At 43.3% G+C, this 26952-nt stretch overlaps 1 protein-coding gene across 3 annotated transcripts in view; it reads left to right on the forward strand.

Moving 5' to 3' along the window:
- The first annotated feature begins 5404 nt into the window (after positions 1 to 5404).
- TTC39B (tetratricopeptide repeat domain 39B) overlaps positions 5405 to 26952 on the forward strand; it is a 145854-nt gene continuing 124306 nt past the window's right edge. For all 3 annotated transcript variants that reach the window (XM_061132624.1, XM_061132626.1, XM_061132625.1), the window contains exon 1: positions 5405 to 5817. In XM_061132624.1, the coding sequence (XP_060988607.1) occupies positions 5776 to 5817 (42 nt within the window). In that variant the 5' untranslated portion in view covers positions 5405 to 5775. The remainder of the gene's footprint in view (positions 5818 to 26952) is intronic.

A 26952-nucleotide genomic window follows, 5' to 3' on the forward strand; every position in this document is an offset into this window, starting at 1 on the left:
GTCTTTGTATGCACAAAGCACTTTTCTAGTGTTTCATCTTGAACCCTTAGCACACAGGTAGGCTGTTTATGCCTGAGGGACTCAAGTTGCTGGCCAAGATCTGGAACAGTGGTTCTCTAGACATGGCTCTTGAATTCATAGCAACAGCCACAGCAACAAGGAGACCCACCCCAGACTTGTCTAATCAGAAACTCTGGGGACTGGAAGCAGCAACCTGTGTTTTAACAAGCCCTCTGAGTGATTCTGATGTGCTCAAGTTTGAGAACCATTGCTTTAGAGACGCTCAGAGCTATGTTGTATTGCTAAGTCAAAACTGATTTTATTTTATTTTTATTTATTTATTTTTTCATTTATTTTTATTAGTTGGAGGCTAATTACTTTACAATATTGTAGTGTTTTTTAAAAATTTTTTAATTTTTTATTTTTTTCATTTATTTTTACAAAACTGATTTTAGAATATAGATGTTGCTATGTGTATGTCTTACAGAGAAGGTTTGTATGTGACTCCTCTCGGTGATTATAGGAACTGCCTAATATAAAACCAAAGTGCTCAGTCAAATTGTTATAGGGACTTCCCTGGGGTCCAGTGGTTAAGACTGCACACTTCCACAGCAGGAGGCACAGGTTCAATTTCTGTTTGAGAACTAGGATTTCTCATGCCATGAGATATGGCCAAAACACAAAACAAAACAAAAAAGGAAAAAACATTGTAAATACTAGGTCTATAAGAGGCTATGAGAATAGAATTGCTGAAGATGGCCAAAAATAATTATTGGTTTGCTAAAACTGTCATGGAACAAAATAAGAATATGATAAAAAAAAGATGCTAGTATCAATACTTTTCAGAATCTGGAGAATATTTGGATTGTAGGACAATAACAGAGTCTAGCAGTATGAGGCAAAATATGCCAGAAATGAAAGCACAACAGAACCGGGAGAAAGAGGACTTGAAGGACATATCTTCAGGAAAGAAGGTGTACACGGCTTTAAAAACTGCTCCAAGTAGTCTGCTCCAATCCAACATTGGGTAGAAGTTCCAAATGCTTCAGCTGAAGTCATATGGGAAGGAATATGGGAGCCCAGAACATCTAATAACACTTTGAATTATATACTTCTACATATAGATTTAAGATTGTTTGCATCTAACAGAAAACTCAGTATAATGGTGACTTAAGGTAGTAATTGAAACAAATATAATTAATAGTAATTTAGAATAATAGAAATCTGGAGGTTGGTAATCAAGTGCTTGTGTGGCAGCTCCACAGTCATCAGAAATCCAGACTCTTCCTGTCTTTTTGTTCTACTTTTCTAGTTTATGGCTTCCATTCTCAAGGTATTACTTCATGGTCCAAAAGGGCAGCAGGAGCTCCAGCCATTGCTTCTGTTCCAGGCTGTTGGAAGGAGAAGAGGCAGAAGGGCAAAGGTACCACATGCCTCTGTTCAGTCATTTCCCTTTAAATAGCCTTCCTGGAAGTAAAATATGTTTCATTGTCTGAAATTTAGTTACATTGGCCATTTCTAGCTGTGAAGGAGTTCTTGAAAGTGCAATCTTTTAGCTGGACACCATGCTGCCTTATATAAACTCAGGTTCTCTTACCAATAGAACAAAGGGAGAACAAACAGTGGGTGGCAATGAGCAGCCTCTGCCACAGAGTCCTTGTTTACTCTTGTTTTTAAATCCTCAGTGCTGCACTCAGAGGTTTCATATTGCCACAATTAGTCTCTGTTCTGCTTTTCTCTTCTGTGGGTGTCTCCTCATCTGGAAAAAGTGAGATTAATCTAAAGAGAAATAGTGAAAGTAAATAGGAAAGTGATGGGAAAGATGAATCTATATGTGTGTGAAAAAGTGAACAATTGATAAACAGGGCAAAATGAGTGGTTACCCAGCTCCCAATGCTGAGAACAGGGATATTCTTAAGGGAGGATTTCAGTCTCCACTAAATAATGAGGTATTTTCCCCCTTGCATTTAAGCCTCTCTCAGTGACAAGAATTAAACTCTTTTAGGTCACTAAGGGACCTCTTATATAATTTTGGAAAAAAAAAAAAAGAGTAGTCATTAAAGATAGTCATCATGCCTACCACATCACCCTAAGAAAAACAGTATTTACTTTTTAGACTTCATGTAATTTGCATTCTTTACTCTCCATCTTTACTGGTTCTCTCTGTTTTTAAAAAATCACTGTGCTAAAACATTGACATTAGAAGGTCTAAACAAAATGCTCTGTGTACTATGAACTTTATATACTTTCATTCATTCACTCAATAACCATTTATGAAATATCCATTAAGTGTTAGGCACTAGGGTTTTGTTTTAGACACAAAACACAAGGTTCCTTCCCTCATGGAGCTTACATCACAGCTAATGTGTGGATGTTGTTGTTGGCAGAGATAGACCACAAGTAACTAAACAGAAAAATGAACAAGATATTTTCAGATAGTGATAAGTGCTAAGGCAGCAGGAAGACACCTTGTGGGTGACAGAGAAGGAGGGATAATTTAGAAGGGGAAGTTCTCCTTGTTGAGCTAAGATATGAATGTGAGACAAAGCCACTGACAAACGCATGACTTACAATGATATGAAACAAGCATCTAACATTTTTCATTTCTAAATGCAAAATCATTCTCTCTCCTACACAAATGACGAAGGTACTAAAAAGGGCTTTCCAGGTGGTGCTAGTGGTAAAGAACTCGCCTGCCAATGCAGGACGCATAAGAGATTCCGGTTTGATCCCTGGGAGAGGAAGATTCCCTAGAAGAGGGCATGGCAACCCAAACCAGTATTCTTGCCTGGAGAATCCCATGGACAGAGGAGCCTGGAGGGCTACAGTCCATAGGGTTGCAAAGAGTCAGACATGACTGAAGTGACTTAGCATGCATGCGTCAACTTAAAAAAAAACCTTACAAGTGCTAAAGGTAAACAGGTTTAGGAATACTAAAGATTAGATTGTCTGCAAGATTTGAAACTCAAACAGCTCCCAGTAGATGTATCTTCAAAAAAAAAAAAAAAAATTCGGACACTGCTTTTGCAGAACCTCTATTCTAGCTTCTTTTATATATATATATATATATATATATATAAAGAATATATATATATTCTAGCTTCTTTTGGGAAATGGAATGTTTGACTAATCTCACTTGACTGATAGAGTACATCATGATCAGCAAACTGGAAAGGGGAATTCTGTTACAGAAATGAATTCATTTTAATTATTCTTTGCAAAAAGCTCTTTAATATTTGTGATTCATAATCTTGTAGAATCGCACATGTGCAAGAAGGGGAAGTTGGCATCTGCCATGAGCACAGCAAATTTGATTATATGTTCCAGGGGCTAGGTCACACTTATTCATTCTGTGTTCATAATTGGCTCCCTCAGAAACAGGAATGCTACTCATCTAGTGACATGAATTTAAAATACACAGGGTTTCAGATTTGGTCTCTGATTAAAAAAGAGACTACCAAATTTTATTTATAAGAATGATTTCTGAAAAATTAAACTTGATTCTCACTTTGACATCATCATGCCACTGAATAGAGCCAAGTTCTTTTGTATCTCTTTAAAATTTGAGGAGTTGAAATGAAAGAAAGTAACAAAGCATACAGGAGAGGAAGAAGCCACCAGGAGATGGCTTAATGTTAAAAAAAGTGATATTAATTTGGGAGCCAATGAACTTTAAAAAACAGAATCATGCATGAGTAATAAGGAGTGGGATCTGGACCCAGACAGGAAATCCAGCCTCAGAAATCTCAGTGTAAACAGGAGGTTGGGGGAGGAATGGAAACTTTCAGGGGTATTGTAATTAAATGACCCCAGGTCCCTTCTAGCCTCACATACCTGATTCTAAGAGTGCTGCAAGAATGTATTAGCCTGTTTTTAAAAGTGGTGATACTGAAATATAATATATAGGGGCATAAAATCCACCCATTACATTATATGATTCAAGGATTTGTAATGAATCGTAGAGTTGTGCAGTCATCACCATAATCTAATCTGCTTGTGAGGTAGAACCATTTCATTTTTCTAGTATAAAGGTACGTAGTGACTCATTAAAACTGTAGAGCAAGTTTCAAGGATGCAAAGGTGACTCACTGAAAGTACGTGTAACAGACATGTGCTGGCAGCTGCTCTACTGAAATAGGGAGAAAGAAGGGGAAGGTGGTGGTTGGAGGCAGTGTGGAACAATGGTTACTACCACACCCTTAAGTCAGATTGCTGAAGTTCAGATTCTGGCATCCTTACTTCCTTAATAGATGTCTGACTGCAAACAAATTACCTGAACCCTGTGAGCCTCATTTTACTCATCTGTAAGTTAACAGTATCTACTTCATGGGGTTACAAAGGATAGATGAGGTAAGTTAAACAAGGGTCTCAGGATGATCCTGGAACATAGGAAGTACTCAATCAACGTTAGTAATCTTTGTAGTTGTCACTGGATGACCATTAAATGCCTTTCATGAGCCAGACATAAAAGACCATGTGCCCTATGATTAACTTTTAGATATGAAATTCTAGAAAAGGCAAGATGAAGTGATAGAAAGCAGATCAGTGGTTGCCCCAGGCCAGAGAGTGGGTGAAAGAAATTGACAGCAAACAGGCACAGGGAACTTTATGAGTGTGTTCTAAATTATGATTGGAATGGTGTTTTGTAAACATTTATCAAATTAGAAGCTTGAAAGTGGTGAATTTTATTGCATGTAAAATAAAGCTGACTAATGCCCCCCCTCAATACTCCCAAAATTCAGCTCATAATTTTTCAGTTGTGTTAGACACAGGAATCAATTTCTAAAGGAAGCCAGTAAATATTTTTTGAGCACCAACTGCAAGGCACTGTTCTAGGTGCTGGGAATACAACTTTGAAGAAGACACAGCAACCCATCCCTACCCTCATGGGTATATAGTTCAAGCACGACTTATGCACATATGTTTGGGATTACAAAAGGGTTCATTGTGACAGAATATTGGAAGAAGAGAACTCTAAGTTGCATAAATATCTGTCCCATGATTTTTAATTTATTTATCAGACATACACAGAAGCAAACACATCATCCCTGTATGGGAAGACGATGTCCCTCACCTAGTGTCTGGGTAGGTGGAATGACAAAGACCTCTGGGTGACTGGTGACCTTGACGCGAGGTTGCTTTCTGGCCTCACCATTTGCGAGACGCAGTGCCCACTTGGCGAGGGAAGGGACTTGGCATTGGCTCAGCACCAGGTGGACGCTTCAAATGGGCCTCGGGAATAGAGTGGCTTTCATTTTGGCCTCGCTAAGCCGGTGCTCTCTTGGCCGCTGGCGAGCAATAGCCTCCGCACAGAGCGCTAGAATACTCCTAGGTATTCAATACCTTGCCACAGGGTGGGCGAGACCTGCGAGGTTCGCGAGTGACTCCGCCCACAAAGTGACTCCGCCCACGGAATGACCGCCCAAGGGGATCCGAAGTAGATGCTGTCTGGAGGTGGAGACGCGTTGCAAGAATCTGATTGGCTTCTCTAGTCAGAGCCTCGTAGAGGGTGGGGCGAGGCCTGCAAGGGGCGGAGCTTATGTCGAGGGGGCCACCCGGCGCCGGCTTGAGAAATGGATGCTCGGCGGATGTGCAGGCGCCGGGGGCGGGGAAAGCACTTGCTCAGCAGCGCGCTGGCTCCGCCTGGGACCCGGCGGGAGCGCTGGGCCGCCCTCTTCCTCCCGTGCTGGCGCTGGGCTGAGCCCCGGGCTGAGAAACTGAGTTGGTTCTGAGCTCCCTGTTTGGTTTTTGGGCGGCGGCAGCCGGAGGAGGAACATGGCGCTCGTCGGCAACGGAGCAGAGTTGGAAGTGGACGAGGTACTGACCGGTGGGGAGTGTGGGCACTACCCCTGGAGCCCGGGAGGGATGAGCGAGCTCGGCAGGGTTGAGCGAGCTCGGCAGGGACGGCCAAGGCCCCGCCCCCTCGGTTGCCTGTCTGGAACCTACAGTCTCCCGCCCGGAGGAGGAGACGGGGGTTGCGAGTGGGGACACCCGACCTTGGGAAGTCCGTCCCTGCTGGAGCGAGGAGGGTCTCTGCGGCGCTCGGATCGGAGGCGCTGCTGAGGTTCCAGGCATCACGCCTGGGGTCGTGGGAAGCGAGGGCACCGGGCGGCTGGTGGATGGGTGCGAGCACGCGGAGCGCAGGACCCGCAGTATAGAGCAGTTCTGAGCCTTGCTAGGGACGCCTAGGCTTTATGGGGTCTGACCCTGAAGTTCCGACACTGGCGGTTTGGAGTTTGTGGAACCGTCTCCTCATCTGGGAATCTCACCTTCTATGGAAGTTTCCGGTGGCAGAATCGAAGGGCTTGCAGTCGATGAGAGGAGGGGGCCAGCAGGAGGAAGAAGGAGCGCTCGGGGTGTCTGCACCAGCGGGCAAGGCAGAGCTGTCCTTGAGTTGGAGGGCTAGGGGCCTGGAGCAGCAGCCCAGAAGTTGGTGCTTTCACCATCAGATTCCCAGAGTGGGTGGTAGACGGAGGGAAGCCCGGGGAGAACCGACTCCGACCTTCAACTGCGGTCTCTATACTGTCTTTAAATAATTAGCCACTTCCTCCTGTGGCTGGCACGCCGGGGTCTGAGCACCCTCGGGCGCGCGCGCAGGACCTGTTGATTTATTGACTTGCTGTGAGCAGTTGGCAGCTCCGCAGAGACACGCTCTCTTTCTCGCTCTTGAAGTTGAAGCCGCCAGCGGCGGCGGCACAGGCAGCTGCTGCTGCTGCCATTTTACCTGACTTGAATTTTACGAGTCGCTGCCTGAGGAGGCTTCATTTCAAATGATGCAATAGTGGAAGACCTTGGAGTTGGCAGGCTAAGATTCCTGTCCATCTTTTCAATGTCGGGAAACTCCTCGCAACTAATACTGTGTTTTAAATGTAGCCCTTAAAATAACAAAACAAAACAAAACCCAAACTCCAGCTCTTTTACACGACTGTCCAGAAGCTTTCTTACAGCCTGTGCTTTCCAAGGAGGACCTCAAGACGACCGATCAATGAACTAGAGCGTCCATGGCTGCATCTATTGTTGAACCTTTTAAATTACACATAAAAGCAAAGGATGAAATGGCTTATTCGTTGCCATTTTCGTCTGTGACAGCCTTTCTTTATTTGTAGCTTTAGACTGTCTTTTTGGTATGACCTGGAGCCAGCTTTTTTTCGTTCCTCCTGTGTTAGATCTTTTCTGTAATCAAAGTCGTAACACTTTCCTGGTGCTTTGACTATATATTCACTGTTTCCCTGAAAGGTTTTTATGACTCTCAGCTCTGTGGCCCTAGTGGTAAAGAACCTGCCTGACAATGCAGGAGACATAGGAGACGCAGGTTCCATCCCTGGGTTAAGAAGATCCCCCTGGAGGAGGGCATGGCAACCCACTCCAGTGTTCTTGCCTGGAAAATCCCACAGACAGAGGAGCCTGGCAGGCTACAGTCCATAGGGTTGCAAAGATTTGTACACGACAGAAGCAACTTAGCCTGCACGTACGTTCTTGGCATGCAAGGCTCTTTACAGTGTGGTCTCAATCTGATGTGCTAGCCTAGTTCCCAGCCACTTTTCTATGTATAACAATTTTAATAAGTGTTATGCCTGAGGAAATAAGATTGGGAGTAGCTAGTAAATGTGGAGTGAAAAATTTAAATTCCTGGGCTTGATGAAAAAGATTTGCAGCACTTAATTGTGATTATTTGTTTTGCAACACTTAGATGTATTTGTTTAGGTCAGGGCACTGTTGGGAGAGAATGCTTGGACAATAGGTATTGAGACATGGGGCTATGCTATCTGTGCCGTCTGCCTGCAAGGTGAACCAAATGCCAGGCATTGGCTAGGGAGGATGGCTCTAACTCTGTGGGGGAAATTAGGTTTCAAAGCAGCAGAGAGTCTAGCACACAAGATACTTGGTAATAAAAAAAAAAAAGATACTTGGTAATATGTATTTGTGGAGTGAATGAATGACTACAGAATTGAAGACAAAGCCTAATAATTACTCACTTTTTGCCATATCTTTTATTCATTTTTTAAAATCCCACAACTATTAGGCTCCTGTTACATGTTAGGTACTATACTGGTTCTAGGAAATGAGCAAAGTACAAACCGAATTCTTTTGTTCATGCCAAATCTACTTTTGTCCCTCATGATGCCCCATTTCCACCAGAATAAATGTTGCAAACATTTATTGAACATTTGCTTTGTGCTTAAACTTGGCAGGTGCCTTAGAAAGGGAAGGCAGTTTTGACTTTCCACGGTTCTCAGTCTGGGTAGGGAGATGTGGCATGTGAACAAGAACTCTGGAAAAGAGCTCAAGGCAGGGTAAGCAAGTAAGAAATGTTGCCTTGTAGACCCGGTCCCCTTAGCTTATTTGTGGAAAGTCCCTCACTTTCAATGGGCTGAAGTGCTCTATCACATGTGCGCAAGACCCTGGTCTTAAACCTACTGGATGTGTGAAACTAAAAGAGCTGGGAAGCTTTTCAAGCACTTAATTTAAATTTGATGGTCTTTGAGGTCACTATTTGATATTCAAATAGAAGTAAAAGGGAGACAGGTGATTTAGTTGGAAAAGTAGTAGGTTAGGAGTTAGGTGAGCTGGGCTCTCAATTCTGCCACTCATTTATCCAATAGCCATTCATTCATTAAGTGTACAAACATCTGATTATGTTATGTGCCAAGCCTGGTGCTAGCTTGAAGATACAACAGGGACCCAGACTGACAAGGTCTCTGTCTATAACAATAGAGTGACCTTGATTGAGCCAGTCTCTCAACCTCTTAGGGCCCTTTAAGTTTCCTCATCTGAAGATGAAGGGGTGCCATGAGCCCTGAGTGTTCTTCTAAGCTCTGAAAGCCTATACGTTTAGAGGCAGGGAGGCTCCTTTTTTTGGGAAAATGCTGATAATGTGGGAATCCCTTTTCTTTTGGAGATGATGGTAGTAGTGGGGCTCTTATGATAGCTGTGGAATGGGTGTTTTCTTAGGTAAACTGGTGTTTTTGTTTTTATTATCTTTAGGTGCTAGGAGGATAAATGTGGGAACCATAAGAAGTTAGGGCTTGCAACCTCAGAGGCAGCAAAAATTAGTTCTGGAGGAAGACAGAAACTTCTTAGACATTCCAGTGGTTCCAGACATTCCTTCAAACCTTGGTGGCCAAAATACTATTTCTTAACATTTAAATTTCTCTCATTGGTTTTTCTTGTGTATCACACAAGCAACTTTGACATCAAGTTCATGGAAGATATGCAGAATGTATGCAAGGTCATTATTACAAACCTATGGCAAATATATGCTATCGCTTGATGGTCAACATCAATAGCTTAATCCTGAAGTCGTATCTCTCTTGGTGACCTCCTTATATGTATGGGCTGCTTTTGGCTGTTTTGTGGATGTTAAGTGCTTATGTTTGGCCCTTACTGTTCTGTGTGTGACTTGGGATTTGAAAATTAAAGTAGTTTATATTTTCTTATTTATTAGAGTTATTGACCTCACCAATAACTATGTCAGGTATCAAAAAGAAAAAATATTGATGATACCTGAATGAATATTTAGCAGCTGGATAAGTTAAAAATGATTTTCTCATATAAAACAAATGTTAAGTTCATTAAAAATAACTTTTAGGAAGATTTTTTTTTCCATTGTTTTACCTTTGCTGGAAAAGGGGCAGTTTTTAAAGTCTTTGAAAAATTTGGTTACATTGCTATTATTATGTAGAAATTGGTAATTTTTATATGTAATCTGATATCATATTTTACATTAAAATTGCATTAAAAGTTGCTCAGTGAATACAGTTATAAAGTTTAATGTTAGTAGCCTTAAAATTTAAAATGTAACTTAACATTTTTATTGTCATTCTGAACCTATTCTTGAATAAAAAGAATAAACCTTATACTTGCTTTTTTATGTATAAAGTACAGAAATATTTCTGTGCTATTAACATGTCATGGGGTTAGAAGAAAAATGTCTGAAAAGGCTTTCAAGGGAGGAGGACAATATTGAAAAAAAGTTGAGAAACACTGGATTAGGGAAAGAAATGGTTTATGTGACAGATGCTTCCATGGCTTGCTGTTTTTGCCCAGGATTTTTGTGGTTTAATTGTGATTTAGAAAATTTCCCTAGTGGCATTTCAGATGCTGTCCAGATGAAACTGATTGCTATAGTTTTCTTCTGATCAGATTCATTCTTTCATTCCATTTGTGTTCACTGAGCACCTCCCCAGGTGCAGGCAGTCTTCAGATGCTGGAAGTCCACGCAGAGATGAGATGGCTTGATCGCTCTTGAGGAATGCACGCTGAAGCAAGAGAGAAAAGTAACAAGTGCTGTCTTTGGGCCAGGGTAGATTTTAGGTGGCCTTCTCTGCTGGCTCAGATGGTAAAGAATCTGCCTGTGATGGGTTCAATCCCTGGGTTGGGAAGATCCTTTGGAGGAGGGCATGGCAGCCAACTCCAGTATCCTTGCCTGGAGAATCCCCATGGACAGAGGAACCCGCTGGGCTACAGTCCTTGGGGGTCACAAAGAGTCAGATACGACTCAGTGGCTAAGCATAGCATAGCACAGATTTTAGGTAGGAAAGCCATATAGTTTATCATCCACAGCAGGGACCTAGGAAAGTCAATGTGGTGCTTTCAGTAATTACTCCAGGACAACAGGTGCAAACAGGAATGGTTGATTGCCTTCGTGTAGGGGCTGGCAAAGGTGGCTCAGCAGTAAAGAATCTGCCTGCAATACAGGAGCTGCAGGAGATGCGGGTTTGATCTCTGGGTTTGATCCCTGGGTTGGGAAGATCCCCTGGAAGAGGGCATGGCAACCCACTCCAGTATTCTTGCCTGGGAAATCCCATGGACAGAGGAGCTTGGCAAGCTACAGTCTGTCAGGTCACAAAGAGTTGGACACGACTGAAGTGACTTAGCACACACGCAAAGACTTTAAAGAAGAGGTGGTATTTGAACTGGGTCTTTAAAAATTTTTTTACTGAAGTGTTGTTGATTTGTGTTAGTTTTAGGTGTACAGCACAGTTATTCAGTTATATGTATACACATGTATGTATATTTGTGTATATATAATAAATGTATGTTTTAGATTCTTTTCCATTTTAGGTTTTTGCAAGATTTTGAGTATAATTCCCTGTGCTATATAGGAGGTCCTTGCTGATTATCCCAGAGAAGGCAATGGCACCCCACTCCAGTATTCCTGCCTGGAAAATCCCGTGGACAGAGGAGCCTGGTAGGCTGCAGTCCATGGGGTCGCTAAGAATCAGAGATGACTGGGCAACTTCACTTTCATGCATTGGAGAGGGACATGGCAGCCCACTCCAGTGTTCTTGCCTGGAGAATCCCAGGGACGGGGGAGCCTGGTGGGCTGCCGTCTATGGGGTCGCACAGAGTCGGACACGACTGAAACGACTTAGCAGCAGCAGCAGCAGCTGATTATCTGTTTTGTGTATAGTAGTGTCTATAGAAAGGAAACAATCCCATTTACCATGGCATCAAAAAGAATAAAATATCTAGGAATAAATTTACCTAAGAAGGCAAAGACCTATACTCTCAAAACTGTAAGACCCTGATGAAAAAAATGGAAGATGACACAGACAGGTGGAAATATATACTATGTTCTTGGATTGGAAGAATCAATATTGTTAAAATGACCATACTACTTAAGGCAACCTGCAGATTCCTATCAAATCACCAATGGCATGTTTCATAGAAGTAGAAGACAAAATTTTAAGATGTCTATGGAAACACAAGAGACCCCAATAGGAAAGGCAATTTTGGGAAAGAAGAATGGAGCTGGAGGAATCTGGCTGCCTGAACTGGGTTAGAAGGATGTGCTGGGCGGAGCAAGTGTGATGAGGCCTAGGCGTGGGCAGGGAGAAGATCACTCCCTGGGGTCAGCAGGGTGCTCAGAGAGCCTTGGAGGGCTGAGACGTGCAAAAAATGAGGACCCAGAGGGTTTCTTAATGAGGCAAGAGTGATACACTTATTTTAGGAAGCTAAATCTGGTGAAGTTGCTGCAGTCACTGTGGAGGTGGTGGCAGGAAGGGCAAAGAGGCTGTTTCTACAGTTCCAAGTGGGAAGTGATGACTGGGGTGGAGCAGAAGTTATGGGGTTGAAGAAAGGAGGCCTGGCTGGAGGGATTTCTCAGCGAGAACTGGGAGGAGGAATTGGCCTATTTGAAAGGCAGTGGGAAGGGAGGAGCTGGTCACCGATGACTGGCAGAGGTGCTGTTCCCTGAGAAGAAGAGTGGGTAGGGTTCAGCCTTCAAGATGGGTGTGGAGGGTGCGGACCTCAGGCACAATAAACTCACCTGCGTGGCGCACTGTGACTGTCCGCATTGAGGAAGCTCAGCCATTTGTTTCTGAGTGAAAGGATCTGGGCAAGGTTATGGAAGGGAGGTTGTAAATTGGTCCTACAGGTGAGTAAAAGGGGAAAAATTAACAGCAGCTTATTGCCAGCCTGGATGTCAGCGCTAGTGAACAGACAGGCAATTTTCCTGGCATGTTCAATTTTGAGTCATTTGAAAGCTCATCTGTCCCTGGGAATGCTGCTTTCTCAGATGAGAAACGAGGGTGAGACTTGCCCTCATTTTCTCTCCTGTCCCCTTTGCCCCACATCTCCTCCCTCCTCCTCCTTGAGTCCAGCAGTGCAGATGTGCTTCTTTGGCAGGAGTCAGTCCTCCTTTGGGTGCGCTGTTTGCTCTCCCATCTTAGCTCCCTGCACACGGGTGCTGTTAGTAATTATCCACAGTGTGAAATGGATACCATGAATTCTGTGAGGCTCCTGGTTTCCATCTGGCCATCTGTTGACAGCTCACTGGCTCTCACAATCAGTGGCCCTAGCGGCCAGCTCAGGAGGGTCTCCTGAAGTCACTATGTGCTCACTTGCCGGGAGATGAGTACCCAGGACCCAGTAGGGCTTCCCTTTGTCAGACCTCCTCTTGGTCACCAACCATGTCAGAACTCTTCTTTTCTATCCCTATCCCTAGTGGGGATCAGTCACACACCCAGAGCGACTCTGGCTGGTTGACCATACTGGCTAGGTCACCACACCTCTCTCAAAGGGACTCCTCACATGTTGACTGCCTGGCAGTTCATCATGCCGTTATGCATCTTTGGCTCATTATTGAAAGATGAGGGTGTGTAGTAAGAGCTCTTTTTTTTTTCCCCCCTGAGATCTGTGGATGTATGTTTTGAAATATTTTAGTAAAATAATGCACTGTGTATATTTTTTGGGTCTGATTGTAACTAGTGAGGGAGAAGAATTCAGTCTAACAGGCTAACAAGAATTCAGTCTAAAGTATCGGGTTTATGCCAGGTGCTCCTGTCCTTAGTAATGTCTAGTGAGAGGTGGGGGCAGGTGTGTGAACACATAGATGCAGCTCTCTTTGCTGAGAACTCTAGAGGAGGGATGCTGGGGTGCTTTGGGAGGATGGAGGAGGGCATCTCATCTGGAGTGAGGGGAGGGTGTGGGTGATCAGGGGTGGTGTCCCTGAGGAGGCCGTTTCTTACACATTCTAGATCTTGCAGGAACAAGGGGTTAGGCGTGGAGAAGAGACTGAAGTGCATCCTAGAGAGAGGGAATAGCAGGCATAAGGTATGGAAGTGAGGACTTCCCTGGTGGCTCTGGCTGTAAAGAATCTGCCTGCAATGCGAGAGACCCGGGTCTCATCCCCGGGTCAGGAAGATCCCCTGGAGAAGGGAATGCCAACCCACTCCAGTACTCTTGCCTGGAGAATCCCATGAACAGAGGAGCCTGGCAGGAGTCCATGGGGTCACAAAGAATTGGACACGACTGAGCGACTAACACTTGCATTTTACGGAAGTGAAGAAGTGATTGTGGTTCTGCTGGTGGCAGGAAATGAGGTTGGAAGGGTAGGAAGGGCTCCTGTAGGTTTTTCATGAGAGGTCATGGATATTGTGTAGTGCACAGTGTGCATTTAAGGGTTTCAGCTGAGCAGAGGCGTGGTGAGATTCCGGCTGTAGGTAGCTCCTCTGGAGAGCATGGAGGTGGCTTGACTGGAGGGAGACAGGACCAGAGGTGGGGAGGGAGGGGAGTTTCTGGTATTTTGTTTTGTTGAGTGAGTGTTACAGTCCCGTGAAGACCCACTCTGTGCAGGCCTGGCGAGGTACTGGGATAACATGATGGGTAAGACATGATTTTGACCTCTCTGGATCAGGTGATGAGGAATATGGACACAAAATCCACTCTTACCTGGAATGGAGCAGAGAGTTTGGAGAGCATGTAATGGCACCAGGTCCTCTGGGAGGAGGAGGAAAAGAGAGCTTTCCTGGGGTAGTCACTCTCCTGGAGGATGGTGGTGACACGTCTCCCTACCCCCACCCCCAAGTCAACTGACATGGTTTCCAGACCTCATCTTTACTGCCCAGCTGTGTGACTGAACCCCTCTGGGCCTGGGTTTCCTCTTGTGTAACCTGGAGCAGTTGACATCGATGATCTGTTTCCGAAGTTCTCAGCCCTGATGTCTGTGGTCTAGAAGATGACCTGTGATCTGGAGTTTGAGGGGTGGAATTTTAGCAGGCAGCCATGCAGCCAGTCACTGCTTGATTCCTTCAGGGGCAACGGGGAACATGCTCGAGCATGAGGGGAGCTTGGTGGAGGTTGAAGCAAAGTGTGTGAGAGGCAGGAAGGCAGTGCTGTGTGTGTTCCTGCAGATTCAGATAGGCCTTGAACACTCACCTAAGGAGTTTTTTCCCTCCAGTTTTCTTGTCTGACACAGGTATCCTGCCACATTTGGGAAATGTGTATCTTATACTTTTTTTTTTTCTTTAATAGACGAAGCAATGATGATCCCATTTCTTGGTTTTATCTTCTTGTTTCCTGGCTCCATTTCCAAAGTACTTAGTTTAAAGCTGATGACTGTAAACCGACAAGCACTGGTTAAGGAGGCAGACAAGTCAGGCGTGTTCTAGTAATTCCACAGGCTGTGTTTTGTCTCACAGACTCTTACCCTCAGCTAAGTGCTCAGACGCACAGCTGCCTGGACCCACAGCTCTGGTGCGGTCAGCAGGACCAGTCCTGGTTCCTCTGAAGCTGTCTTCTGTCCTCCTTTTCTCTCGCTCTGCTTCTATCGATGCCTTTGGCCCAGAATTCTGGGCTTCCTAGTCTTTTTTCCAAGCATGAGTCACAGTCTTTCCACTCAGAACTAAAGGCAACAAACCTCAGAGTCTCTCTTTATTTTTCTCAGGCCAAATGGGGTAGGATATTTTTGAGAGGAGGCAGACAACATGGATGCAGAGTGGGAGAGTCCTGAAGAGAGGGGAGTGAGGCCTGACTCCACGACCCCCTCCCAGAAGCACTCAGATGCCATTTTCTGTGCAAAATCGTCAGCCCGGCCCTTGTTCAAGAATAGCTGCTCCAGCCGCTCCTGGCTTGGGTTCATATCTAGGCTTCTCATGCCATTTGCTGTGTGACCTTGGACACGTTCTTTAATTCGTCTAATGCTTTTCATTTATAAAACAGGAATAATGATACCTACCCCATAAGGCTGACCCTGGTTGAAATAAGAATCTGCTTTACAAAGCACCTGGCACATTTTGGTTCAGTCGCTCAGTCGTGTCTGACTCTTTGTGACCCCATGGACTGCAGCACTCCAGGCTTCCCTGTCCTTCACCATCTCCCGGAGCTTGCTCAAACTCATGTGCATTGAGTCAGTGATGCTATCCAACCATGTTGTCACCTGTCGGCCCCTTCTCCTCCTGCCCTGAATCTTTCCCAGCATCAGGATCTTTTCTAATGCGTTGGCTCTTTGCATCAGGTGGCCCAAGTATTGGAGCTTCAGCTTCATCATCAGTCCTTCTAATGAATATTCAGGACTGATAGTAGCACCCTTAATATGTTAGTTCTCTATTCCCTTCTGCTTTACCTTAAAGTATTGCTGCCACTGTTTATTATGGGTTTGATGGGGAATCTGCTTTACCTTAAAGTATTGCTGCCACTGTTTATTATTTATGGGTTTGATGGGGAATCTGTTTTAGTGTGTCCAAATATAATTTTACCTCATTTTTGCAGTTCATAGGGGAGAAACTTCTGCAGAAGTACACAGCCTAGACACAGTCAGGCAGTAACCAACCCAAGGTGACCCAACTCTCTTAGGCATGGAGTCAGGGTTAGGAGCCACGTGTTATAACTTTCTGCATTCAGTGCCCTTTCCACTAGGTCAGGGGGTGGCAAACTTTGCTGCAAGGACAAATGTAGCCTTCTTCCTGCCTGTTCTTATAAATAAAGTTTTACTGGAACCCAGACCTGCCCATTTGTTTAGGTGTTATCTGTGGCTGCTTTCATACAACATCAGAATTAGTAGTTGGGACATGGGCTGTTTGGCCTATGTGGCCTAAATACATACAGATGCTTTGTGGAAACAGTTTGCTGACCCTTGTACTGTGTGGTTTCTAGGACTGTATGTGAATTTGTTTATAAAATATTGTAAGCTTTATGAATTAAATTTTCTTGTTTCCTTAATACTCATATAGGCATCCTTGGAGAAGGCAATGGCAACCCACTCCAGTATTCTTGCCTGGAAAATCCCATGGACAGAAGAGCCTGGTAGGCTGCAGTTCATGGGGTCGCTAAGAGTCAGACATGACTGAACGATTTCACTTTCACTTTCATGCATTGGAGAAGGAAATGGCAACCCACTCCAGTGTTCTTGCCTGGAGAATCCCAGGGATGGTGGAGCCTGGTGGGCTGCCGTCTATGGGGTCGCACAGAGTCGGACACGACTGAGACAACTTAGCAGCAGTAGCAGCATATAGGCATCAAAAACTGGGAAACTCAAACTCTTTTGAGGCATCCCCTGAAGTGCTATGGCACAAGTTCTGGAGTCAGACGGACATGGGTTGGAATCCCTGCTTCTTCATGTACAGCCTTGGATGAGTTAATCTCTTTGAGCTTCAGTTTCTTCATCAGTCAAATGGGGATAATAGAAGCTGCTTTAGAGGGTTATTGTGGGGATTAATGCGCTATGAAATACTTAGCATTTGGAGTGCAAATGTCAGCTCTTATCATGATTATTATTAAGTATCTGCATGTTGCGGATACTTGACAAAGATTTCTCAGCCCAGTAAAGAACTGACCTTGTATAAACATAGGCCCATGTAGAGTCCTGCAAGACTGCTCTTCCAACTGGATTCCAACATAGGCTAATCTCAGGATTCTGGCGAGGTTACTTCTGCTAGTTTATAGTCCTCACACCTCTCCCTCTCTGAGTGGAGAGGGGAAACCATTTACCACAAAAGAGACCACAAACATGGGCTCAATGGGCCATCTGTTTCAGCAGAACAGTGTTCGTTTTAGTCAGCAAGAGACTTGGCCGTGTCCCTAATATTCTGAAAATGACACTTGCCCCTTGACACCCAAATGATATATGTGGTAACTTCTAGTTTGTCCAAATGTGGGGCTGTGCAGGATGGTCCCCTCCTTCATGTTAGTGAATATCATAAAATTCTCATGATATTTTCATAAGATCATAAAGCATCTAGATATTAATAGGAGACTATGGCCTGTAAGAGGTAAATCTGTGTTCAACTACTTAGTCTAAGGGGTGTCCCAGGTGGCTCAGCGGTAAAGAATCTGTCTGCAATGCTGGAGACGCAGGAGACATAGGTTCAGTCCCTGGGTCAGGAAGATTCCTGGAGGAGATCATAACAACCCACTTTAGTATTCTTGTCTGGAGAATCCCATGGACAGAGGAGCCTGGTGGGCTAGTCCATAGGGGCAGAAAGAGTCAGACTCGAATGAAGCGACTTATCATGCACTTAGTCTAAGAGGTTAAAAGGTAAAGGAGGTGGCAGTGTGTGTGTACTCCTAGGTCCTCGAGGGTGTGCTGGGGTTCTTGCTCTGCCTCCAAAGCTATGTGCCATGCTCTTTTTGAGGCTCAAATCCACCCTCACCTTGCTGCTTAAAATCTGTCCACAGCGTCTCCTAACTTTTGAGGTATTATGCAAACACCTTAGCATGATGTTGTTGTTGTTCAGTCAGACAGTCATGTCCAACTCTTTTCGACCCCATGGACTGCAGCACACCAGGCTTCCCTGTCCTTCACTGTCTCCCTGAGTTTGCTCAAACTCGTGTCCATTGAGCTGGTGATACTACCCAACCATCTCATCCTCTGTTGCCCCCTTCTACTCCTGCCTTCAATCTTTCCCAGCATCAGTGTCTTTTCTAATGAGTCAGTTCTTCGTATCAGGTGACCTAAGTATGGAGTTTCAGCTTCAGCTTCAGTCTTTCCAACAAATATTTAGGGTTAATTTCCTTTAGGATTGACTGGTTTGACCTCCTTGCAGTCCAAGGGACTCTCAAGAGTCTTCTCCAACACCACAATTTGAAAGCATCAGTTCTTTGGCACTCAGCCTTCTTTATGGTCCAGCTGTCACATCCATACATGACCACTGAAAAAACCATAACTTTGTCTACACATACCTTTCTCAGCAGTGATGTCACTGTTTTTTAATATGCTGTCTAGGTTTATCATAGCTTTTCTTCCAAGGAGCAGTGTCTTTTAATTTCATGGCTTCAATCACTGTCCGAAGTGATTTTGGAGCCCAAGAAAATAAAATCTGCCACTGTTGCCATTTTTTCCCCCATCTATTTGCCATGAAGTGATGGGACTGAATGCCATGATCTTACTTTAGCATGATGTATTAAGACTTAGCTTATTAAGACCTAGCTCAGTGGTTCTCAGGGAACCTGGTGAGGGGAGTGGGTTGCTTTTTAAGATGCATGATCCCAGGTCCCACCACAAACCATTCTTCTTCAGTAGTTCTGGAGCGGTTTCCAGGAGTTTGCCCTCCTATAGGACCTTGAGCATCAGCTGTGTTAAAGTGCTTATAGCTCCTCTTCCAGGCTCCATCTGCTTTTCTCACTTCTCAGCATGTTCATCCACTGTTCATTCCCTCACCCGGCTGATTCCTGTTCATCACTGAAGACCTCCCTCAGGTACCATTTCTCCTCCAGCCTTTCCAGACATTCCCTTTTCCCCCTCCCCTCCGGGTGCCTGCATGCTCAGTTGTTTCAATCTTGTCCGAGTCTTTGTGACTCTATGGACTGTAGCCGGCCAGGCTCCTCTGTCCACGAGATTCTCCAGGCAGGAATACTGGAGTAGGTTGCCATGCCCTCCTCCAGTCCCCTCCAGGTGTTCAATGACTATTTAGCATTCCTGGCTGCTTCCAAGGAGAGATATTCCTCTTTGGCCATACATCCTATGACAGCCAGCAGGGTGTAGGATGTAGGAGCCTTGATGTTTGGAAGGAATGGATGGAATTTTCCACCCACAGAAAGCAGCAAAGGGACTCCCTTCAGTGCTTTCTGACAACATATCTTTAGCCTGTCAAGAAAGGAGAATTTACCTCCATAATCTGTTAGCATTATCTCAATATTCTTTTTTTAAAAAAAGGAGTTTTATTGAGGTGTAATTTACACGCCATTCATTCAGTCCTCTTAAAGCGTACAGTTCAATGATCTTTAATAAATTTACAGAATTGTGCAGCTATCACAATCCAATTTAAGTATATTTTCATGATCCCAGATATATTCCTTGTGCCCATCTGTTCTCACCTCAATATGTTTTTCACCTTTAAATTAATTGAAAAATTAGAAGTCATCAGGATAAAATAGAATTTCCCAGGTAGAAGTAAAGAGCAGCCGTTATATGTGACAAGGACAAAGCAAACGTGTGAGGCATCAAAAAGAAGACTGCATAGCAGAGTGCATTTGGGTCAGCGCTTACATGGCTCTCACACTCTGACATCATCAGAAGACGGGCTCCAGGGCTGAGTGAATTACCCTTGTCCAAATGAATCATTTTGTCTCATTTGTAATACAGCAGAAGATGTGTGGTATATACAGATGATGGTTTTCCCTGATTTTCTAGTTCATTCGCCAAGGCAGAGGCTACTTAACATGTTTAGTTTGCTGCTATAAGGACAAACACTCATTTGCATTTCTAAACTATTAGCAGTTAAATAAAAGGAATTGTCACCTTAGTAGAACTCTCAAATGAAATCTGCCCCTTTTCAGGCACCCCTGAGTTTCAGATTTGTTGTGTCTGTTCCTAGGAAGGCATGTGAGAGAGAGGAAAGAACATGGATGGGCTTACAGGTTAGTGGACGTAGGTTGGGTTCTGTTGCTTGCAGGCACTGTGACCTTGGGCAAGTTATTTAATCTCTTTGTGAGCTTGAGTTTCCTTATCAGTCAATGGAGGATTCTAATGGCCACCTCAGAGAGTTGTAACTAGCAACTTTGACAACTCATCCAGAGCCTGCCAAACTATAAATGCTTAGTTGCAGTCATTCATTTGAATAGCAACTGTGTGTGGATTTTGCTTTTTATCATATATAAGGATGGCTGGAATTTTACAGAGCAGAAAAAAATTCTAGAAAGATTGTGTAAAATATTTCAACCAGTCATATTTGAACACCTTGATATTCCATATTCATTTGCTGGTATTAATTTTCAGATCTGGTTTCGGAAGAGAAGGTTTTGTTTTTGTTTTCATTTTAAAAATACAAACAGGGGCTTCCCTGATAGCTCAGTGGTAAAGAATCCGCCTCTCAACGCAGGAGACATGGGTTCGATCCTTGGTCTGGGAAGATCCCACATGCTGTGCAGAGGAGCTAAGCCTGTATGCCACAACTATTGAGTCTGTGCCCTAGAGCCTGGGAGCTACAACTCCTAAAGCTCATGGTCTAGAGCCCACACTCTGCCACAAGAGAAAGTGGAAGTGAAAGTCGCTCAGTTGTGTCCCACTCTTTGCGACCCTATGGACTATACAGTCCGTGGAATTCTCCAGGTCAGAATACTGGAGTGGGTAGTGTTTCCCTTCTCCAGGGCATCTTCCCAACCCAGGGATTGAACCCAGGTCTCCCACATTGCGGGTGGATTCTTTACCAGCTGAGCCACAAGGGAAGCCCAAGAATACTGGAGTGGGTAGCCTATCCCTTCTCCAGCGGATCTTCCCAATCCAGGAATTGAACTGGGATCTCCTGCATTGCAGGCAGATTCTTTACCAACTGAACTACCAGGGAAGCCTCTGCAGTGAGAGAAGCCACCACAATGAGAAGCCCATACACTGTAACTAGAGAGTAGCCCCTGCTTGCCGCAACTAAAGAAAAGCCCACACAGCAAAGAAAACCCAGTGCAGCCAAAATAAATAAATAAATAAAATTATAAAAAAATACAAAAAATGGTAAATGTCCTTGCAGACAGCTGGCTTAAGCCAGGTAACCAAGGGCAAGGCACTTGGAGCCATAGTTTCTTCATTCCTAGAGTTGGACAGAGTGAAATGACACATGTAATCTGGTTGGGCTAAATAGGGAATGTTCAGAAAATGAGGATGAGTATAATTTATTCTGGGATTCCCTCGTGGCTCAGACAGTAAAGCGTCTGCCCACAATGCGGGAGACCTGGGTTCGATCCCTGGGTTGGGAAGATCCCCTGGAGAAGGAAATGGCAACCCACTCCAGTACTCTTGCCTAGAAAATTCCATGGATGGAGGAGCCTGGTGGGCTACAGTCCATGGGATCGCAAAGAGTCGGACACGACTGAGCGACTTCACTTTCACTTTCTATAATTTACTCACACACTTAATGCTGTTAGAAACCTGAAGTGTTCACATTTGCTTAGTTAGTACTAGCATGTGTGCATAGGTGGTTTCTCCCAACTTTTCAAAATAGAAAACATTGAGATTTTCTTTCTCAGATTTTCGTTCTCATCAAACAAATCTACTCTGACTTCATAAATAGTAGAAATGACTTTATAAGAGATGATTTTATAAAGTGTGAGCATCCACAAGTCTATCTGTATTGCTAATTACACTGGAAATTTTAAAAGTAAAGCTACTACCTTAGAATCTTTTTTCTTCCCCCTTTTAAAGACTTGCTTGCATTTACTTCCCTTTGTAGTTTATGATGAAGGAGATTACATTTTAACTTAGATAAGAATCACCCTTTTTGATGTATAACAGAACTTTTAAGTGTGCATGCCTCAGGGAGCAGGTTCCACGTGACAGTAGCTTAGGTTAAACTGAGGGACATGTGACATGCTAAAATGAACTCCTATCTCTTTGTTAAAGACCGAAAAGCATTCCATTTCAGTTGTGGCAATTTAGTGACAAGCACCCTTTCCATAATAATTTTAGGAGCAAACACAAGACTTTGGGGGAGCATTTAAAACAGCATTATTCAACCTAAAAAGCCCTCCCTGTGCTTTATTTCCCTCAATCAATCTACGCTTCTTTTACACCCTCCACCCCCAGTCTCTGTCATCAGCTAGTCCTGTTGAATCTAGTAATACCCCCCAAAGGTGGCTCCTTTCCATCACGCTGTGTCCCTAGGCCACACCACCATCTTCTCGCCCTTCACATCTGGGAGAACATCCTCACTGGTCTCCCCACTTCCTCCCTGCCTTCTGACAGAGTAAAGGGACAAAGTAGGTGATTAAATAATTAATCCCACTAGGGATTAATTAAATGGTTAATCCACTGGTAGAAAAATTAGGGGAGACGCCTGTAAATTCACATTTACTCAAGAGAACAGGTTTTTTTTTAACCCCCAAAGCAAGCAGGCTTGCTAAGCAGTGAAACCATGCAACAGAAGCACAAGACTTGCCCCCAAACAACAAAATAGAGATGGCCCTAGACCCACATCCTGCTCTGTGAGCTCACTTAAGTTAATGATCCCTAAAATATACTCTGCACACACACAAAAATGATACTTTGTGAATCTAACTTGACCAGGCAGAAACAAGAAAACTCCCCTGCTCAACCTGAAGGAGGAGCTGATGATGGAAGCATGATGTCTATTCAAGAAAGACAGAGAAGTTCTTCCCCTCCCCACTTTTCCTTTGATTATAAAGCTGTAGTCCAGTAAGTTCTGGAGGCACAGCCCCCTCTCACCCACCTGCTTGTAAATAGCACAGGCATCCTATTCTAGTAAATCACTTCTTGTCTATCACTTTGCCCCTCTCTAAATTCTTTTCTGCCCTGAGACATAAAGAACTATGGTACCAGAGCTCTTTGGAGTCCTCAAAAGGACACCCAAACTGTTTCACTTCTGCAGTCCACTCTCATCTGCAATCCAAGTGCTCCTTTACAAATGGTAATCACATTACTCCTGTGCCACAGACTGTTTATTTAGGAAGAAATGCACACCTCTTTTCTTTTGCTTTCCTGCTACAGCTCATCTCCTGCCCTTCTCCACTTTGTTCCTCTGCTCTAGCCACCTGAGCTTCCATTCGATTTCTTGAACATGCTCAGTTCTTTTCCACCGTAGTGCTCTTGTGTTAGGGATTTCCCCAGCCTGGCAGACTGCACCAGTTCTTCACATGACCAGCTCCTTCTCTGTCCTCACTTTAAAGATCAAGTTCCAACTGCTGCTTTCCTTGGGTTTCATATTCAAAGCAGTCTTTCTCTTTCTTGTATTACACACCCTGTGCATTTCCTCATAGATGTGATCACTGTCTGTATCATCTTGTTTGCTTATTTTCTTCTCTGTCATCCCTCTATCAGCTTTCAGCGCAGGAAGCAGAAACTGCTGTAGGTAGTTTACGTAAGAAAGAGTGTACGAGTTTATGTAAGACAAATGTCTTAAAAATGCACGAAGGGGCTGGGGCTATAGACGTGGTTCTAGGCTGAGCCTCTGAGAAAGGCTCTCAGTACCATCCAGAACTGACTCCTCAGGGGAGCTGCTGGTATGCTGTGACTGATGATTCTAGAACATGTTCCCAACACATGGCAGCTCAGGGATCAGGAAGCCAGAATAGAGACACCTCTGCTGCGTCTGTCTATTATATGCTCCACGGCAGAGAAAGGAAGCTGAGCACTGCTGTCGAAACAAGTTCTGTTTCTCACCCTTGCTTGACAGCAGAAAAAAATCAGAAAGGGGCAGGAAGATGACCTCAGCCTTTTGGATCCTGTATGGCTATATCTCAATGGGTGTAACCTAATTCTAACCCAGAAACAACTTACTTCCTCTACAGTCATAAATCTATCAGACTCTCAGGAACTCTTGTCTCTGTAAATTGTACTGTAGTTCCTCAAATTTCTCTCGTATTGATTAAAACTCCATTGACTGCTCTGACATGTTCTGTTGTTTCCAGATGTTTCTCGGCTTCTTAACTTTGAAAAGTGAAAATCGCTCAGTTGTGTCCTACTCTTTGCGACCCCATGGGCCGTAACCTGCCAGGCTCCTCTGTCCATGGAATTCTCCAGGCCAGAATACTGGAGTGGGTAGCCTTTCCCTTCTCCAGGGGATCTTCCCAACCCAGGGATTGAACCCAGGACTCCAGGATTGCAGGCGTATTCTTTACCGTCTGATCTACCAGGGAATTATTTTCAAGTTGGCTGCACACTCTTGCCAGTTTTCACTATAGATAGCTTTTCCTCTTTTTAAAAAAATAATTATTTATTTATTTTTAATTGGAGGATAATTGCTTTACAGTATTGTGTTGGTTTCTGCCATACATCAACATGACCCTCTTCCTCTTAATTAAAAGGAAATGATTAAAAAGACTAAGTTTTAGAGATCAGCACCATTATTCTGATACAAATGCTGACGGTCCTTTAGTTTCTCTTAGGTGTTTAGATCAGCTAAGAATTAGTAAGGAAACTCAGCTTCAGATGGCAGCAAATCAAGTAGACCCTTAATATTCTCTTTTTAACAAAGTCCATTTTGTAATGTATATCAGGGTGTCAAGTATATAGGTCAGTGGCTACATGCCTCAGTTTTCATTAGGGGGCTCAGAAAAATCATTGAGTCTTATTGTTAACGTTTTGATATGCCTCACTTTGTAAGATTCCTTGGCAAAACAGAATTCTCATAATAAGCAAGTTCTGAGTATTAGAATTTGCTCTGAGGGAGTAAAGAGTGGGAAATGTGAAAGTTGCCAAGACCAATTCTGAGGCAATCTGAGCATCAAAATAAGTACAGTAACATATTGCAGACCATTGAAGATAGGTCTCCTGGAGTCCATATGGATGGTGACCAACCAGACAAGTGGAGGAGATAGGAGGGATTTACTTTTAGCAGAATGCTAAAGGCCAAGTGGTAAAAGTGGAGGGAGTGCTGGAGGTGGTAAAACAGTGATCAGCTAGCCTGGGAAAGATGAGTCAGGCAGCCATCATTGTAGGTGACAGAGACAAGTTTAGGGGAGGAGCATGTTCTTGATCTCGTATTGATCTGGTCTTAGCCTGGTCTCACCACAGAGTCCTTGTGACTTATAAGACAGAAATAGTAACTATGCAGTGGAGAGATCACATACTACTTTGACCAGGTGATCAAAGTTACTATCACCAGTGGGGGCAGACAGGGTCTGTGCCTCCAGGTAGAAGTGACCTGACGAGGACACAGGGTCTCTTCTGTTCTAGTCTAACCTGAATCTGATCATAGGAAATGTCAGAGAAACTTTAAATAAGGAAGGTTCTATTAAAAAAAATAAAAGGGCTGTATTCAAAAAACGTCGATGTCTTGAAAGGCAAAGAAAGGCTGTGAAAATGTCCCAGATTAAAGGAGGCAAAGGAGATGGAACAGCTAAATGCAATAGTGAACTGAGATGAGCTCCTGTACTGCAGGGAAAAATGCTGCAAGGGAGCACTATTGGGTTAATTGACAAAATTGGAAAATGGACAGAAGTTTAAAGTAGTTAAATTTTCTGATGTGGATAACTGTACTGTGCTTAGGTAAGAGAATATCTGTATTTAAAAAAAATATGCACTGGAATATTTAGAGGTAAAGGGTCACAATATTCATAATTTACTTTCAAATGGTTTAGAAAAAATTTTTTAATCTATTAAGATAGAGAAGGGAAAAGAAGGTGGGAAGGGAGAGGGAAAAACAGAGTATAAGGCAAATGAGACAAAATATTGACATTAGATGAATCTGGATAAATGGCATACAGGCTTTCTTTGTACTATGTTGAAAGTCTGAAATTATTTCTAAACAAAAACTTTTTTTAAAAAGTTGTCTAGACATTTCTAGAAAGTGCTTTTCACTTATACTGGGCACAAAAGGATCTGAGTTATAAAACAAATTTAGTTGAAATGTCATCCTACCTTACTGTGCGTGAATTTTTCTCTAGGTATGTTGGATCTGCTTATTGCAAAATGCTTTTAACCTTTTTGAAAATGTTGTTCAAATTGTTCCTTCTTTTTTTACATTACTGAAGTAGTACATCAAAGCATTCCTGTTGTAAATCATTCTGACGCTACAATATGATTTTTCACTTTATCATTCCTTTCCTGCCCATCCTTAGAAAAAATCAGCATTGAAGTTTGACTTTCCCAGGAATAGACTTTGCATTTAATGTATCTGGGAGATATTTCCTCTGTTTGCTTTACTTTTTACCCAGTGAAGGAAGAGAGTTAGGTAATATAATTGTACCATACTTTAACTACTTCCCTGTGAAGAGCATTGGGGTTGTTCCAATCAGTATGTACTATAATAGGTGGACCCTTGCATATGTGTGTGTTTTAACAGTATAGAATCCTAGGAACAGTACTGCTGTGTATTCTTTGAAATGTTTGATAATACATGCATTTAAATCTTTAATAAATACAGCAAGGCTTCCAAATAGATTGTATATGCATTAAATTTTTTTTAATATAAATATAGCAAGACTAACTTCTAAATTGTAACAACAGTATATGTCCTATTTTCCAACATCTCTGCCAACTGTGGGTATTATCAATTAAAAAGATGTTTGCCAATCCTATGGACAAAATACTACTACTTTTTAGGTGCACATTTCCAAGTTTATTGGCTATGGATTTCTTTTTCAATGCACTGTTTCTTCACATCCTTTATCTGTTATTCTCTTGGCTGTTTGTCTCTTTCTTATTGGCCTGAAAGAGTTCTTTATAAATTACAGATAATAATTTTTTGTCCATATACAGTACCTTAAATATTTTCTCCTTGCCTGTCTTAGAAGTTTAAATTTTTTATGTAGCCAGAACTTTTACTCTTTTCTTTATGGCTTTTA

This window comes from Dama dama, chromosome 29 (genome assembly GCF_033118175.1).
Source record: "Dama dama isolate Ldn47 chromosome 29, ASM3311817v1, whole genome shotgun sequence".
Taxonomy (NCBI): Eukaryota; Metazoa; Chordata; class Mammalia; order Artiodactyla; family Cervidae; genus Dama; species Dama dama.